Raw genomic sequence first — 14,149 nt, 5'->3', positions numbered from 1 at the left:
ATTGGAGAGTGGATTATGGCAGATGTAGTTAGGTTAAAATTGAACACCTTACCATTTAATCTCGCTTTCGACCCATTTAAAAATTGTTCTTGTTTTTAATATTTTCTGCTTTCTTTTTGTTTGAAGTCTTTCTCTATTTTATTTTGTTATTGTTGTTGGCTTTAAAAGTTGTTTCATATATTTTTAGGTGTATGAAATCCAGGATGGGTCAATCTACAGAGACTATCTGGAATAATGGTTGGGGGGTTACAGCATGGGAGAAAGGGGGAGGTGAGTTAATAACAAGTATAATAAGAAGAAAATGTTCTAAAATTTGTTGTACTAATGATTGTACAGCTCTTCTTGGTACTATTGAACTATTGAATTATGTGATATGTGGATTATGTCCCAATAACACGGATAAAACAAACAAACAAAAAGATTATTGAATGAAAATACCAAGACTCAAGAGGGCTTTTGTTGCTTTTGCTGTTGCTCTTTCTCATGACCTTTAAAACTGCATTTGGAAACTATTTCTCAATTGAGTCCATCTTGTTGGCCACATTCCCTGGGCTCATATGTAAATGTATTACATGGTAGGAAAGTGCTTTCAAAACTGAAAAACCAAACTCACAGCCATCAAGTCAATTCCAGCTCATAGTGACCTTATCTATGGGTCAGAGTAGAACTGCCTAGTCTATTTCCAAGACTGTAAATCATTTTTATTTTAATAAAACATTTTCATGGGGGCTCTTACAGCTCTTCTAACAACCCATACATCCGTGTGTCAAGCATGTGTGTACAAAGGTGGCCATCATCATTTTCAAAACAGTTTCTTTCTACTTGAGCGCTTGCTATCTGCTCTCTTTTATTTTCCTCTCTCCCCGACCCTCCCACCCTCAGGAACCCTTCATCAAGAATAAATTATTATTATTTTCATACACCATCTGCTGTCTCCCTTCACCAGTGTTTCTGTTGTTTGTCACCTTGACAGGGGTGGGAGAGTGTTATTCATTGATCATTGTGATTGGTTTACCCTTCTCCCCACAACTTCCCTTTACCTTCGTGGTATTGCCACTCCCATTACTGTTCCTGGAGGGTTTATCTCTCCTGGATTTCATGTGTCAAGAGCTCTTATTTGTACCAGTGTACATGATCTAGTCTAGCTGGATTTATAAGGTAGAACTGGGATCAAGATAGTGGTGGGCAGGGGGGAGAGAGGAGCATTAAAGAACTAGAGGAATGTTATATGTTCCATCAGTGCTACTGTGCTATACGTACTGTGCTAAGACTGTAAATCTTTATGGGAGTAGAAAGCCTCCTCTTTCTCCTTTGGAGAAGTTAGTGGTTTCGAACTGCTGAGCTTGAGTCATCCACTACACCACCAGGATTATTCAAAGCATGGGGACGTGGGGATTTGGATTCTGGATTGTGGAAGCAAGAAAAGGTAAGTGGGTGGCACTATCAGGTAAGCGCTGAACTACTCTAATTCATGAGGACTCTCTACTTCCATAAAGATTTGCAGTCTCAGATCCTCCAGATGGGGTCATTATGAGTGGGAATTGACTAGATAGCAATGTGGATTTAGTGTATTTGGTCAGCTCCTCAAATTATATTGGAGAAGATCTGACCTGGGATCGCATTATCTTCTCTCACACATTCCACATTTCATTTTCAGGAAAAGGGAGAGCAGGTTACATACTCCAAGCCATTAGTATCCAGCTGGGTGAGAAATATCTTATGTTCATTGTAGGTATTTTATGTTACTATTATTCCTGTAAAGAGTTGCAATCTGGGAAACTCACAGCAGTTGTTCTCCCCTGTTCTATAGGGTCACCATGAGCGAGCACTGGCTTGATGACCATGACTTTGGGTTTTCTGTTATTGTTAGGGGTCATGGAGTTTGTTCCAATTCATAGGGACTCCAAGCACACAGAGCTAAACATTGCCCGGTCTTGCACCATCAGCACAATCGTTATTAGGTTTGAGCCCATTACTACAGCCATTGTGTCCGTCAGTCCATCTTACTGAGGAGTGTCCACTTTTTCCCTGACCCTCGACTTTAGCCATCATGATGTCTTTTTCCTTGGACTTGTTTCTCTCGATAACGTATCAGAAATACATGAGAATAAGTTTCCCCATCTCCCTTCCAATTGGAACTCTGAACATACGTCTTCCAAAACAGATGTATAGTTCTTCTGTCAGCCGAGTTTCAGCATTCCTCACCAGCACCATAATTCAAATGCATCCGTTTGAATTGCAGTCTCCTTTAGTCATTGTCCACCTTCCACATGAATATGAAGCAGGCACATTTTAGTCTTCAATCTGTTACCTTGGCTCTTCAACACTTTAAGGATGTCTTGTGTAGCACATACTCCTGATGCAGCACATCGCTTGAGTTCCTGATCGCTGATTCCATAGCATTAATTGTGGCTCCACTCAAGAAATCCTTGATCACTTCGACAGTTTATCCATTTGTCACACTGTTTGTTGATTATTGGTTCAGTTGTGAAGGTTTCGCTTTTGTTAACGTTGAGTTGCAGTTTAAACTGAGGGCTGCCGTCAGTGACCTTCGTCAGCAAGTGCTCAGGCCCTTCTCACTTTCAGCCACCACGGTTGTATTATCTGCATATCACAGGCTGTTGATAAGCCTTCCTCCATCCTGAGCCACCTTCTTCTTCATCCAAGTCACCTTCTCTGATGACTTGGCTCAGCATACAGATGAATAACTATGGTGAAGTGATACAACCCTTGTGGACACTTTTTCTGATTTTTAAATCATGCATTTTTGTTTGTAATTTTTAAAAATGAACTTGTATATCATTAGAGACTCCAAGTCAAATTCTCTTTTAATGTTCCTCCTTTTTAAGCCATCCAGACCAGTATTTGGATCTGAGGGGTCAGGAATCTAGGGGTGTTTTCCCCCATGATGCAATATTTATTGTGTTTGTTTTTTCATGCTAAACCCTCATTATTTCTTGATACCCCGTCCTTCCCTACTCCCTATTTTCACCCTAGTCCTTGGTCTCTTCATAGTCATCAAAGTCTGGTCTATTGGCAAATAAATCACATTTATTCTTGTTTTCCTTATAACAATGATGATATTTAATGCTTATCTTTCTAAGATTGACTTCCAACAATGCCCCCTCCAAAATAACATGGTTATTAAATCATGCACTCTTCTTTAATTCTGTTTGAATGGCTACCTTTTGACTCGTGTATAGGTTTCGTGTGAGTGCAATGAAGTGTTTCAGAATTCTTATTCTTCTCAATGGCATTTATAGTTTGTTATGCTCCACACAGTAGAATGCCTTTGTAAAGTCAACAAAACACAAGCAAACATCTTTCTGGTATTCTATGCTTTAAAGCCATCTGAGGCCAGCAGTGACATCCTTTGAGCCACATCCTCTTCTAAATCCAATTTGGATTTCTGGCAGCCCCCCATTACAGCACTGTTGAAGCCATTTAAAACTATTTTCAGCAAAATTTTCCTTGTATGTGATCTTCATGATATTATTAGAAAATTTTCACATTCTCTTGGGTCACGCTTCTTAAGCATTAGCACAAACATGGCTCTCTTCCATTTGGTTAGACAGGAAACTGTCTTCCAAATGTCATGGTACAGATGAGCATGTGAGGGTTTCCAGCGCGTCAACTGTTTGTTGAAACATTTCCATCGGTATTCTGACAATTCCCAGAGGCTTTCTTCCAAGTTGCCTTTGGTGCAGTTTAGAATTCTTTCTTCAATGCCATCTCTTCTTGATCATATGTTACCACTGAACAGGTTGAATGACAACTAATCCTTTTGATACTGTGACTGTGTATTTTTTTCCCCCCGCTCTTCTCTTGATACGTCCTGTATTATTCAATATCTTTCCCATAGTAGCCTTACATGTTTCAAATCAGGCTGGAATATTTTCTTCATTTCTTTTAGCTTGAGATGCGTGGGGTATAGTCTTCCTTCTTCATTTCTATCTCCAGGTCTTTGCACGTTTCATTATAATACTTTGTTTTCTTGAGCTGTCTGAAATTAGATGTTCATCTCCTTCACTTCATCATTTCTTCCATTTTCATTTAAAAAAATTTGTTCCCCCTATTCTGTATAGTTTTTAAATAGCCTCCTTCTATTTCTAGCAATTTATGCTAGTTTCAATTCATTTAAAGTTTCATTAAAAATAAATATGTGGAAACAGTAATTATGGCATGAAGAGTATTTGAGTTTATGCAATACTGTGATATAGAAATATAACTTTAGGAAAAAAAAAGAAATATAACTTTAGGAGAAAAAGTAGTCATTGAATAATCGGTGATATTAAGGTACACCAAGGATAAGAAATCTGCCAAAATTTATATTGGTAGTGTTGGGATTAACCCAAGACTCCTATAGTAAGGGCTCAGAGGTCAGCCTCATACACCTGATGTAAAGGAAATGATCTCTCAATTTATATTTGCTGATTTTTTTCCCTCTAAGCCAATTGCTTTTTCTACCTTGCATAATGCCAATGTTCATGTGAACCAATATTAGTTCATTATTAATGTGAGCCAATAAACAGGAGGGTGGCGTGGCCACATGCAATCAGTAGCCAAGAATGATAAGTAGGAGAATCAAGGGATGGCCACCACAATGCAGTTAACAATATCATGGAACTCATTAGATACAAAAAGCAAATCTCCTACATGTGACGTGATTCCACAGGATTAGGAGGGCCGATTACCAGTGATATGCGACTCACTGTCACAGACAATTCTCAAAACGTCATACTATCTCACAGACATAGGGCTTTTAGCAAATACACACCCCAAGCTTTAGGTCCCTAAGGAAGGGAAGCCTTCTAGTAATCCAGTGGAAATTCACATATCGGTCACAAGTAAACTTGACATTAATGAAAATAACAGGAGAAAGTACAGCGATGAGTGTCCTCGCTGGTGGGGCACAGAGGTGGGCACTGGACAGAGGGGAGGCAAAGACTGGAAGGGCACGCCTTACATAATTGCTCTACTACACATTTTAGGTTTGGGACCTAGTGGATATTATGCATTTAACAAGTAAAAATATCTCCAGAATTCCTTGGTCATGTAATATTCAATATCCGAGGGATTCTTCACCATTTTCAAAAATTGCTTCTTTATAAAAAAAATAAACTAACATTTAACTCAATCCAACTTTACACATATCTGTTTAAATTACAATTTCACAATCACGGTGCTGAATAAAGTTCCATGTATTTTGCTAGCAGATGTCCTTTTAAGAAGCTGGCCATTATTTTGAAATTACAATAATTTTAGAAGCATGATAAGAGTGCATCCAGGAACTGTGTGTGACCTCCTCCCTGGGGGACAGACAACTGAAAAGTGGATGAAGGGAGACGTCGGACAGGGCAAGATATGACAAAATACCCATTTATAAACTATCAAGGGCACATGCGGGAGGGGGGAGCGGGGAGGGAGGGGAAAAATGAGGACCTAATGTCGGGGGTTTAAATGGAGAGAAAATGTTTTGAGAAACGATGTACAAATGCGCTTTACACAATTGATGTGTGTATGGATTGGGATAACAGTTGTATGAGCCCCTAATAAAATGTTAAAAAAAACAACAAACAAATCTGGGTAGATCAGAGCATGTACAAAGGTACAGATAAGAGCTAGAATCACAGGGAATCCAGGACAGGTAAACCCCTCAGGACCAATAATGAGAGTAGTGATAGGATGAGGGGAAGGGGAAGGTTGGGGGAGAAAGGGGGAGTTGATTACGATAGTTGACATATAGCCCCCTCCCAGGACAACAAAGAAGTGTATGAAGAGAAACAGTGATTAGTATAAGATATGAAAAAAATAATAATTTATCAGTCATCAAGGGATCATGGGGGAAGGAGGGAGGAGAGGGAAATGAGCTGACACCAAGGGCTCAAGTAGAAAGAAAAGATTTTAAAATGATGATGGCAAGATATGTACAAATGTGCTTGACACAATGGATGTATGTATGGATTGTGATAAGAGCTGTAAGAATCCCCAATAAACTGATTTTAAAAACCAAAAAAAAAAGAATGCATCCAATCTGAATTTCTCAACAACCCTGTTCCAGGATTTAAATTTTGAATCATATAAAGCAGTTTCTGTACATCGTCAATTCCTTTTCCAGCACGTTCCCGCTCATAGCTCCGGTTTTGCACATCACTATTGTGAGTGCATTTCAAGGGTGAACGCTGCAATCGTAGGCAGACTGTCAAGTACAAAACAATAACAGAAACCTGCTATGCCTGGACTTCTGATTTCTCACAGCATTACTATGGTAACCACTCGGCAATACTTCTCGTGAAAACGCATGAGTAATAGTTCATTAGCATTTCTAAGTTTAACATGATTTATATGCACTTACCTTGTAACTCCAAAGCTACCACAGCAGTATTATCTTCTAATCCTTCAATCACTTCACACTTATATCTCCCATAGTCCTCCAGCGTCAGGTCTGTGATCACCAGAGAAGCATCATTGTCACTGCTTTGCTTCAAAAACACTCTTCCCTGATAGTGCCCATAGGTTCTCCTGTGGTATCCCATGGACACAAAGACGTCTTCTTCCTTGAGGTAATCTGAAGTTAGCTTGGTCCACTTGATTCGGATTCTGTGGGTTCCTGAGCCAAATGCTCTAGGGTCTCGGTAAAATGTGCACGGCAGTGTGACATTGCCACCTCTGTGGGAGAACACTTTGGCTTGTTCTGCTTCCACGCGTAGACGAGGGCCATTTTCTGCTATAATTAGAAAGAGAAAAATAAAAGATTAATCCATGTGATTGTTGGAATTGTTTTTGGAAAATACAATATGCTATCTGTTCAGAGTGCTTGACAAAGAATAGCTTTGGGTAATTAGTTATTCTACTTTTAACTATATAGAAAGATATATCTACTACACAGGACAATAATAAAGTAGTTACATCTTATAAACCCATGAATAAAGGAAAGATGTACACTATAATCATTATGGCATATAAGATACAAGATTTCATAGTCATCTGAAATCTGTTGGAATTAATTCGTTCTCCTTATTTTTCTGGTCCTGTTTTGTTCTACACTGAAATATAGAAAATAAAGAAATAGGTTAAGAAAAGCGAGAGAGTTATATGATCATTTTATAAAAATAAACAAAAGAAATTGATAGGTAAATTAATCTCTTCCTTGCTGAACTTTCACATATAGTAAGAATGTATTATATTCATAGGGAAAATATAAAGTTATATGCTTCACTTTCATTGTATTTTTTTGGCCAGAGAACTCAGATTGTTCTCTGAGTCATTTATGACTTAGGTTCAAATATAAGTCTATGAGGTGTCTTTCTGAATCATTTTAAGCAATGTGCAAATGTTTTATTCTTACCCAGAGGCTATCCACTCAAGGTATTTCCAAGGAATGTTTTCAACAAACTCCAGAAGATTTTGAAACATATATCCAATTAACCAAAGAAATATATGCTTCATTTCTTCAAATCTCATTCTCCTCTTTCTCTCTCTGACTTTTGCTCTGTCTTGTACACTTACCACATCCACCCCTAGTCTTCTTGCCCTTCTGGTTCCCTGCCTCCCTCCTCCAAGGACTTTGTTACCTCCCAGAGGGCACTACAATCTTTCAGGGCTGCCAAGCCAGCTGTCCTACTGATTGCTAGAGAGCCAGGTATTATTTTCAGATCTTGGCATTCTTTGGGGTTTCCCCTGGTTAACACGTTGAGCTTTGACCTTGACAAAGACTCTGGAGGATGTAAGATATTTTAAAAGGAGAAGGGGATATACGATACATAGAGTTTCTCGCCAATACACAGCTTTCACACTCTGCCAACTAAGTATCTTGGAGAACACTGCCGTTCTTCCTGCCTTACACTGCTGAGCACTGAGCACTGAGTATTCCTTGGCCGTGAATCATTTAAGATTCACAAATCATCAGGAACTCAATACTTCATAATGTAATGGCAGACAATGATTCAGAGTTTTTTTTAATGTTCATAAAAATACAATTCTATTTTTATCAAGTAGTAATCAGAATTAACATTTTAAAATAAACATAACATTTCATTTATAAATCAGCCCCCAATTCTAAGAACCCAAGGAGTTTAACAAAGCCATCTGTTCTCTCTTTGAATAGATAATGAGAGAGGATAATTACCTCCTTTAGTATTCACATAAAATAGATCACAAATTCAGCTTGGTAAGCATTTCCTTTATAACCTATTCTTCATTTCCATATTTAGAACCCTTGGCTTTCTACCCTACTTATAAATTCTTACCTGTAACATCACCAATGCCTGTGTCAAGGTTCTAGACAGAAATGTCGGGTGTCCTCTTTCTGAGAGGACTACATTTTCTCAGCAATGCGTAACAGGCAGGGGACAGATCTGTATTCTAGAGCCTCGGGGAGACACCGAGGTTCTGGGCCTTCTAGTGCTTGGAGATGAGTTCAGACACGATAAAGAGCCCCAGGAGAACTCAATTTCGTGATTATTTTAAGTCTGTTAGTTTGAGGTCAGTAAGCACTATCATAGTGGTTATGAATGAGGACTTTACCCAGCGGTTCTAGTAAACCCTCAATTTACTAGCTCCGTGCTGTTTGGCGTTTCAATGAGTTGGTTCCCTCCCATAGGAAGCCTTCACCCCTGGCCGCTCAGTGTGTCTTACGGGGGTGACTATGTGTTGTTACTGTGAGGCTGGAAGCAACCCTGTGTACTTTGTTAGGGTTTGCCTCTATCCCATCCTCAAAATTGTTGTTCCGTTGGAGCCTACCCCGCTCCTAGTGCAGGTGCATCCTGTTTCACCGGTGCCCCGCCTTCCCGTGCATGCTGCCCTTTTCCTGACAACATGATCAAAATGTTCAACACAAAGTCTCAGCATTGTTTTTTCTAAAGAGCATTTTGGTTGTACTTCTGCCGAGACAGATTTGTCATTTCTGCAGCGCCTTGTCAATGTACTCCTACAAGCACCCTGAATAACCTTCAGCAATTTTTTTGCATGTGATATAAGATATTGTTCAATGGTGTCTGCATTCTTTGGGATCACCTTTCTCTGAAATAGGCACAGATGTAAATCTTTTCCAGTTGGTTGTTCAGGTAGCTGCCTTCCAAATTTCTCAGCATAGAGTAGTGAGCGTTTCCGGCACTACAGTAGTTTGTGAAATGTTTCTATTGGTATTCCATCCGGTCTCGGAGCCTTGTTTCCACGTGTGCCTTCAGTCCAGCTAGGGCTTCTTTCTCTAATGATAGTGGTTCTTGATCCATATACTACTTCTTAGAATTGGTGAATGCTGGCCACTTCTTATTAATACGAGAATTCTGTGTATTCCTCCTATCTTCTTTGATACTTCCTGTATCATTCAACATGTTTGCCATCTCGTTCAACATTACAATTCAGGGCTTGAATGTTTTGGAAACGTTTTTCAGCTTGAGATATACTGAGCAGTCTTTTTATTTTGGGTTTTCTAAGTCCAGATCTTTGTACGTTTCATTATAAAACTTTGCTTTGTCTCCTTGAGCTGCCTGCTGAATTTTTCGATTCAGCTCGTTTACTTTATCATTAATTCTTCCGTTTGCTTTAGTGAATTTGTTTAAGAGCAGGTTTGGGAGTCCCTTCTTAGGTTCATTTTGGTTTTTCCCTTCTTTCCTATCTTTTCCTTGACTTTTTTGGTTTCTTCAGGAATGATGTTCTTGATGTTATCCCAGAACTTGCTTGGACTTTGGTCATTGGTGTTCAATGTATCAAATCTGTTCAGAAATAGTTTCGAAATTCAAGTAGAATATTCTCAAGGTTGTTCTTGTGGGCTTAAAGTTCTTCAACCTTAGCCTCCACTTGCTAAATGAGCAATTGATGATGCGTTCCACAGTCGGCCTTTAGTTTTGTTTGGGCTGACGATAATTATGCTTCTCCACAGGGAAAACCAAATCCCTCTGTGGAACAGTTCTGCTTCGTATGTTTGACATCTCCATGCATTGGAATGGGCCCATGCACTCAATGGTAGCCAACAACAACAGCGACACTGCACATGACGTGCTTAAATGAATGGCCGACCAAAAGGGAAGGTGCACCAATTGCTAACTCTCCCTATGGCATGAGCTGTGCATTGATTTCTCACATATGACACTGCCTGGATTGCGTGTAATTTGAGCACACATTGGCCTTCCATAGTTTCACTAACGCAAAGTTGTGAGTCATGCTGTTAGAGGGGATGACAGAGTTAACCCTGTTAGTCAAATACTAGAAATGCAATTTAGTTTGGGATTTGGTTTGTTGAGATTTGTTAAAAGGGAGCCAGGCTGTAACAGCTCCTTCGCCTATAGTAAAAATTCTTTTTAAACCTATTCTTTATTCAAGGATGCCATAACGGAGGAAAAGGCAAGCAAGGCCATTGACAGAAGCCTGGAAGCTGAAGCCATAGGGAGTATAGGTCTGACATGACCTTGGGAAAATGTAGACGATTTCCTATGAAATTTGCTTCCTTTGTCCCATTGTTTGAAGGTCTTCTGATCTTTGTAAAACTTGTTAATTATTTCCCTGGCCTGTTGAAAAACCTGATAACTATTTCCCCCTGAGCCTACCAAAAAGTCTGGGGAATATAACTTTTTTGATTTTCACAGACTCTTCAAAACAGTTCAGAGGTAGAAAACCAACTGCTTCCTCCTGTCCTCTCTTGCAGGAATAAACTTACAATTTCTAGAATCAACCTGGTGTCTGTCTTGGGATAAAATTGTGATAGATTCTCCTGGACCTCTTTGTCTGCCAGCAACTATGTGAGTGAAAAACTGCAATACACAATATGTTACTTGGGCTTGATGGGAGAGTTAGAAATGATTTTTCAGTTTGGTGTAATGAAAGATTTTTGGAATGAAAAAAAGAAAGGTCTATATGTTTTATCAATTAAAAAGTTAAACTAAAGATAAAAAACTTGTAGAAGGAGTTGAGACTACTAATTTTTCCTCCTGTGGTTTACTGTAAAATATCTCATTTCAGTATTTTTTAAGTGTCGTGTTCTGATTTTTATATGTACTACTTACTTAGCTCCAATAGTGGGGGTAGAAGATAATTTACGTGAATTATTGAGAATGGAGCAGTCTCCAAAAATCTACCGACCTACCATAACATATTTTTTCTCACAAAATTGTAGAATGCCTAAAATTCAGACTGTGTGTGTGTGTGTGTAGTGGCTTGGCAATAAAATCCCAAAGTCACTGGTTGAAATTCGAAGAACCGTAAGAGGTATTGTATAACATTTACTGTCTTTTAACACAAATTATGTGTTCATAATACTTCTTTTGACAGAATGATGAACTGACTTGTGAATTAGTTTCCTATGTCTACAATGCATATTATATGAGTATGTGCATTATTTATGTGGGTAGATTAGATGGGAAATATTTATTAGTAAGTGCGGGTCCTTAATATTCATTAGCCTAAGCCACCAGGTGATCCTGAGTGCAATGTTTTCTTGTTGGCTTTTGGAAGACCAGCCCTCAATTATACAGCAGTGAGCATTGCCAGAGGGAGTGGTCTATTGCAGCACAGGTAAGATGTGGAGGAATTAGCATTGGCCAATACGTTAGGTGCTCTGTTCCATTGCAGGCTCTGCCATGGCTCAGCTCCCTGACTGGCAAATCCACCTGATGCGAACACTGAGTGTGAGTCCTGCTAGGCTTCTTTTCATGGGTAGTCATCACAGGGATTACTAGGAAATACATTTAACTGACCCAAGGAAAGGACAGGGATGAAGGCAATAGAAAGGAGATCTGGTAGCGCTGATGACAAATTCTACCAAGTCTTGCTTAGAATACGTTTTGATCTTATCATTGGATTGAAAAATCTATAATGACTTGACATGAATGCTTAAAATGTTAAAATATTGGTCAACGGAGCATTCAGGAACAAATAGAAAGACAGAGAATAAGAGTAAACCTAGAGAGTTAGTATGAGGGTTGCTTACTTTCCCCCTAGCTAGGCAAATAGGAGGAGGTGTCACAAAGCTCACAAAAAACAAAATGGAATTAAAGAATTATGGGCATTTCCCACAAACCTTTTGAAGCCCCTCACCTATGAAAGCATGCATAAAAGCTGGCGGTAACCCTGTGCTCATTTTTCCTTTTCCTTTCAAGGTGAAATCGAGCATGCAGACACTCAGATTGCTGCCAGAGACACTGGTGATTGGGGGAAATGAAACACAGCCAGGGAGGGATTGCAGTTTTAAAAACTGCACTTTTTTTTTTTGTATAAAAAAATCCCTATTCCTAATAGTGAGGGTCAATGGGAGCATCTTGTACCATCTGGTACCCTTGCAAAACCACAGTTGTTTCCAGGGAAACAGCAAGGCAGAGTGAGAACCTTGATGAGAAGTAGGTGAACCCCTTGGTTTACCATCCTAGGATTCTGCCATGCAATCCTGTGATGCGAACAAGGACACATAATTCAATGTCACCAAGTAACAAACGAAAAGGTAGGACCAACTTATCATCTCTGTACTTGCTATGGAATTTAGGTGAAGTTTTTAAAACAATAGGGTGGAGATTGCCTAGAGTTGGGGAGGGGCCATTTTAAAACATGTATGGGGCTATTACTTATTGGGTTTTTGTTCTAATGAAAGCACAATTAATTCCTGATGGTTCTTACATAAAGAAATAAATTGATGGAGGGGGGAAAAAGATGTTATTGTTCCAAATTTGCCTTTTAAAGTGAATTGTAGAAGAGTAGCATCCAAATTTTTAGGTTTCTTACACAAATAATATTTTTAAAACTAGGGAATCTATGTTTAGTTGGCTAAATGAGATGCTAAATAAGGATTCTAAAAATAACCCATTCCTCTTCAAAACAAACAAAACTATAAGCCTGTGTCACCACCATTTGAGATTTTATGGGTACTTTGAAAGCAAAAAGAAAGAGAAATTTTCAGGATTTAAAAAAAAATTCCATTTAACTTTACTAACAGCACACATCACCCCGTATTTCTTGTCTGTGAGAACTGGTGAAAAGGCATCACAGATTTTGTGTGTGAATGACATGCTTATTTAAAACTTCTTTTCGACTTGCCAAGCTGCTGGGCATAGCCCTTACTGTCAGCTCTAAGATGAGTCATTTGGAAAAAAAACTGAAAAGGGCTTTAAAAAGACTTTCTTATTTTGTGACATTTGTGATCACTCTGGCAGGTCTGGATGTGTAAGACTAGCACGTCTGAAACTTGTTCTTTCCTGGAGGGGTGGAGTGTGTGTGGGGGGGTAGGAAAAGCCTGCAGCAAGATGAGCAACCAGGATGGATTCGTTCCCTGATCAAAATGCTCGCCATAGGTCATGACCAAAGCCAACTGGTCTTTTTATACTCCGTCTTCTTTATGTTTCCTGAGCAATAACATACTGCCTGGCGTGCAGTAGGTAACTAACTATTGACTGAATGAGACTTAAAAAAAAAAAAGCCAGTTGTCTTAAAGTCAATTCCACCTCCTGAGAGCCTCATAAGGGCCGGATTAAGACTGACCCACAGGGATTCCAATGACTGAATTTCAGAAAGAGATGATCAGACCCTTCTTTCTAGGTACCTCTGGTTTCACTAGAAATGCTAATATTTGAATGAGCAGCCAAGTGTCTTAATTGTGCACCAAACTCAGACTTCAACTGAATACTAATGGTTCATTAAGCTTGTTCTTCCCTGTTGCAATGCCTACCTTATAACAGGTTATAGCTTAAAAATATTTAAGCACACACATTAAACCAAATATTTAAGTAGAAGACATCATTTAAATGTCTGGACCTTACTCATCATATTTGATTAGGATACTTGATTTAATGAGTAGTTTGTTCATTAACCTTTAGCTATTTATAGTTACTTTCTTTCCTTTACACTGCTATGAATGAATCAGCTCTTCATGGAAATGTGCATCTGAGATCAGAAATTTCCATTGTTTGGTCGTAACCCCGATATCTGACCAGTGTTAGATAAACCTCTGCAGGTGTCCTCTTCCCCTGCCTCATTCCAGTGGTCTTCACTGCCCTTTCTGAGGACTCTGCTTTCTGCTCTGCAGACACAACGTGGTGGGCTTTCCTTCTCTTCCTAAAGCAGACTTTGGAGCCCTTATTGCATAGTGGCTGCACGTGGGGCTGCAAACCCCGCAAAGTCAGTAGTTCTTAACCCACTGGCGGTTCGACAGAGAAGGGTGAGCTTT

At 39.2% G+C, this 14,149-nt stretch overlaps 1 protein-coding gene across 3 annotated transcripts in view; it reads right to left on the bottom strand.

The window, feature by feature from the left end:
* HAPLN1 (hyaluronan and proteoglycan link protein 1) overlaps positions 1 to 14,149 on the bottom strand; it is a 101,871-nt gene that overhangs the window by 9,609 nt on the left and 78,113 nt on the right. For all 3 annotated transcript variants that reach the window (XM_004703503.4, XM_045285332.1, XM_045285331.1), the window contains one exon: positions 6,356 to 6,727. In XM_004703503.4, coding sequence (XP_004703560.1) covers positions 6,356 to 6,727 — 372 coding nt within the window. The remainder of the gene's footprint in view (positions 1 to 6,355; positions 6,728 to 14,149) is intronic.

This window comes from Echinops telfairi, unplaced genomic scaffold, assembly GCF_000313985.2.
Source record: "Echinops telfairi isolate 266 unplaced genomic scaffold, ASM31398v2 ScPeMD7_7469;HRSCAF=8507_1, whole genome shotgun sequence".
NCBI lineage: Eukaryota > Metazoa > Chordata > Mammalia > Afrosoricida > Tenrecidae > Echinops > Echinops telfairi.
The sequence above is the reverse complement of the archived record's forward strand: the minus strand, read 5'-3'. Positions and strand labels throughout refer to the sequence as shown.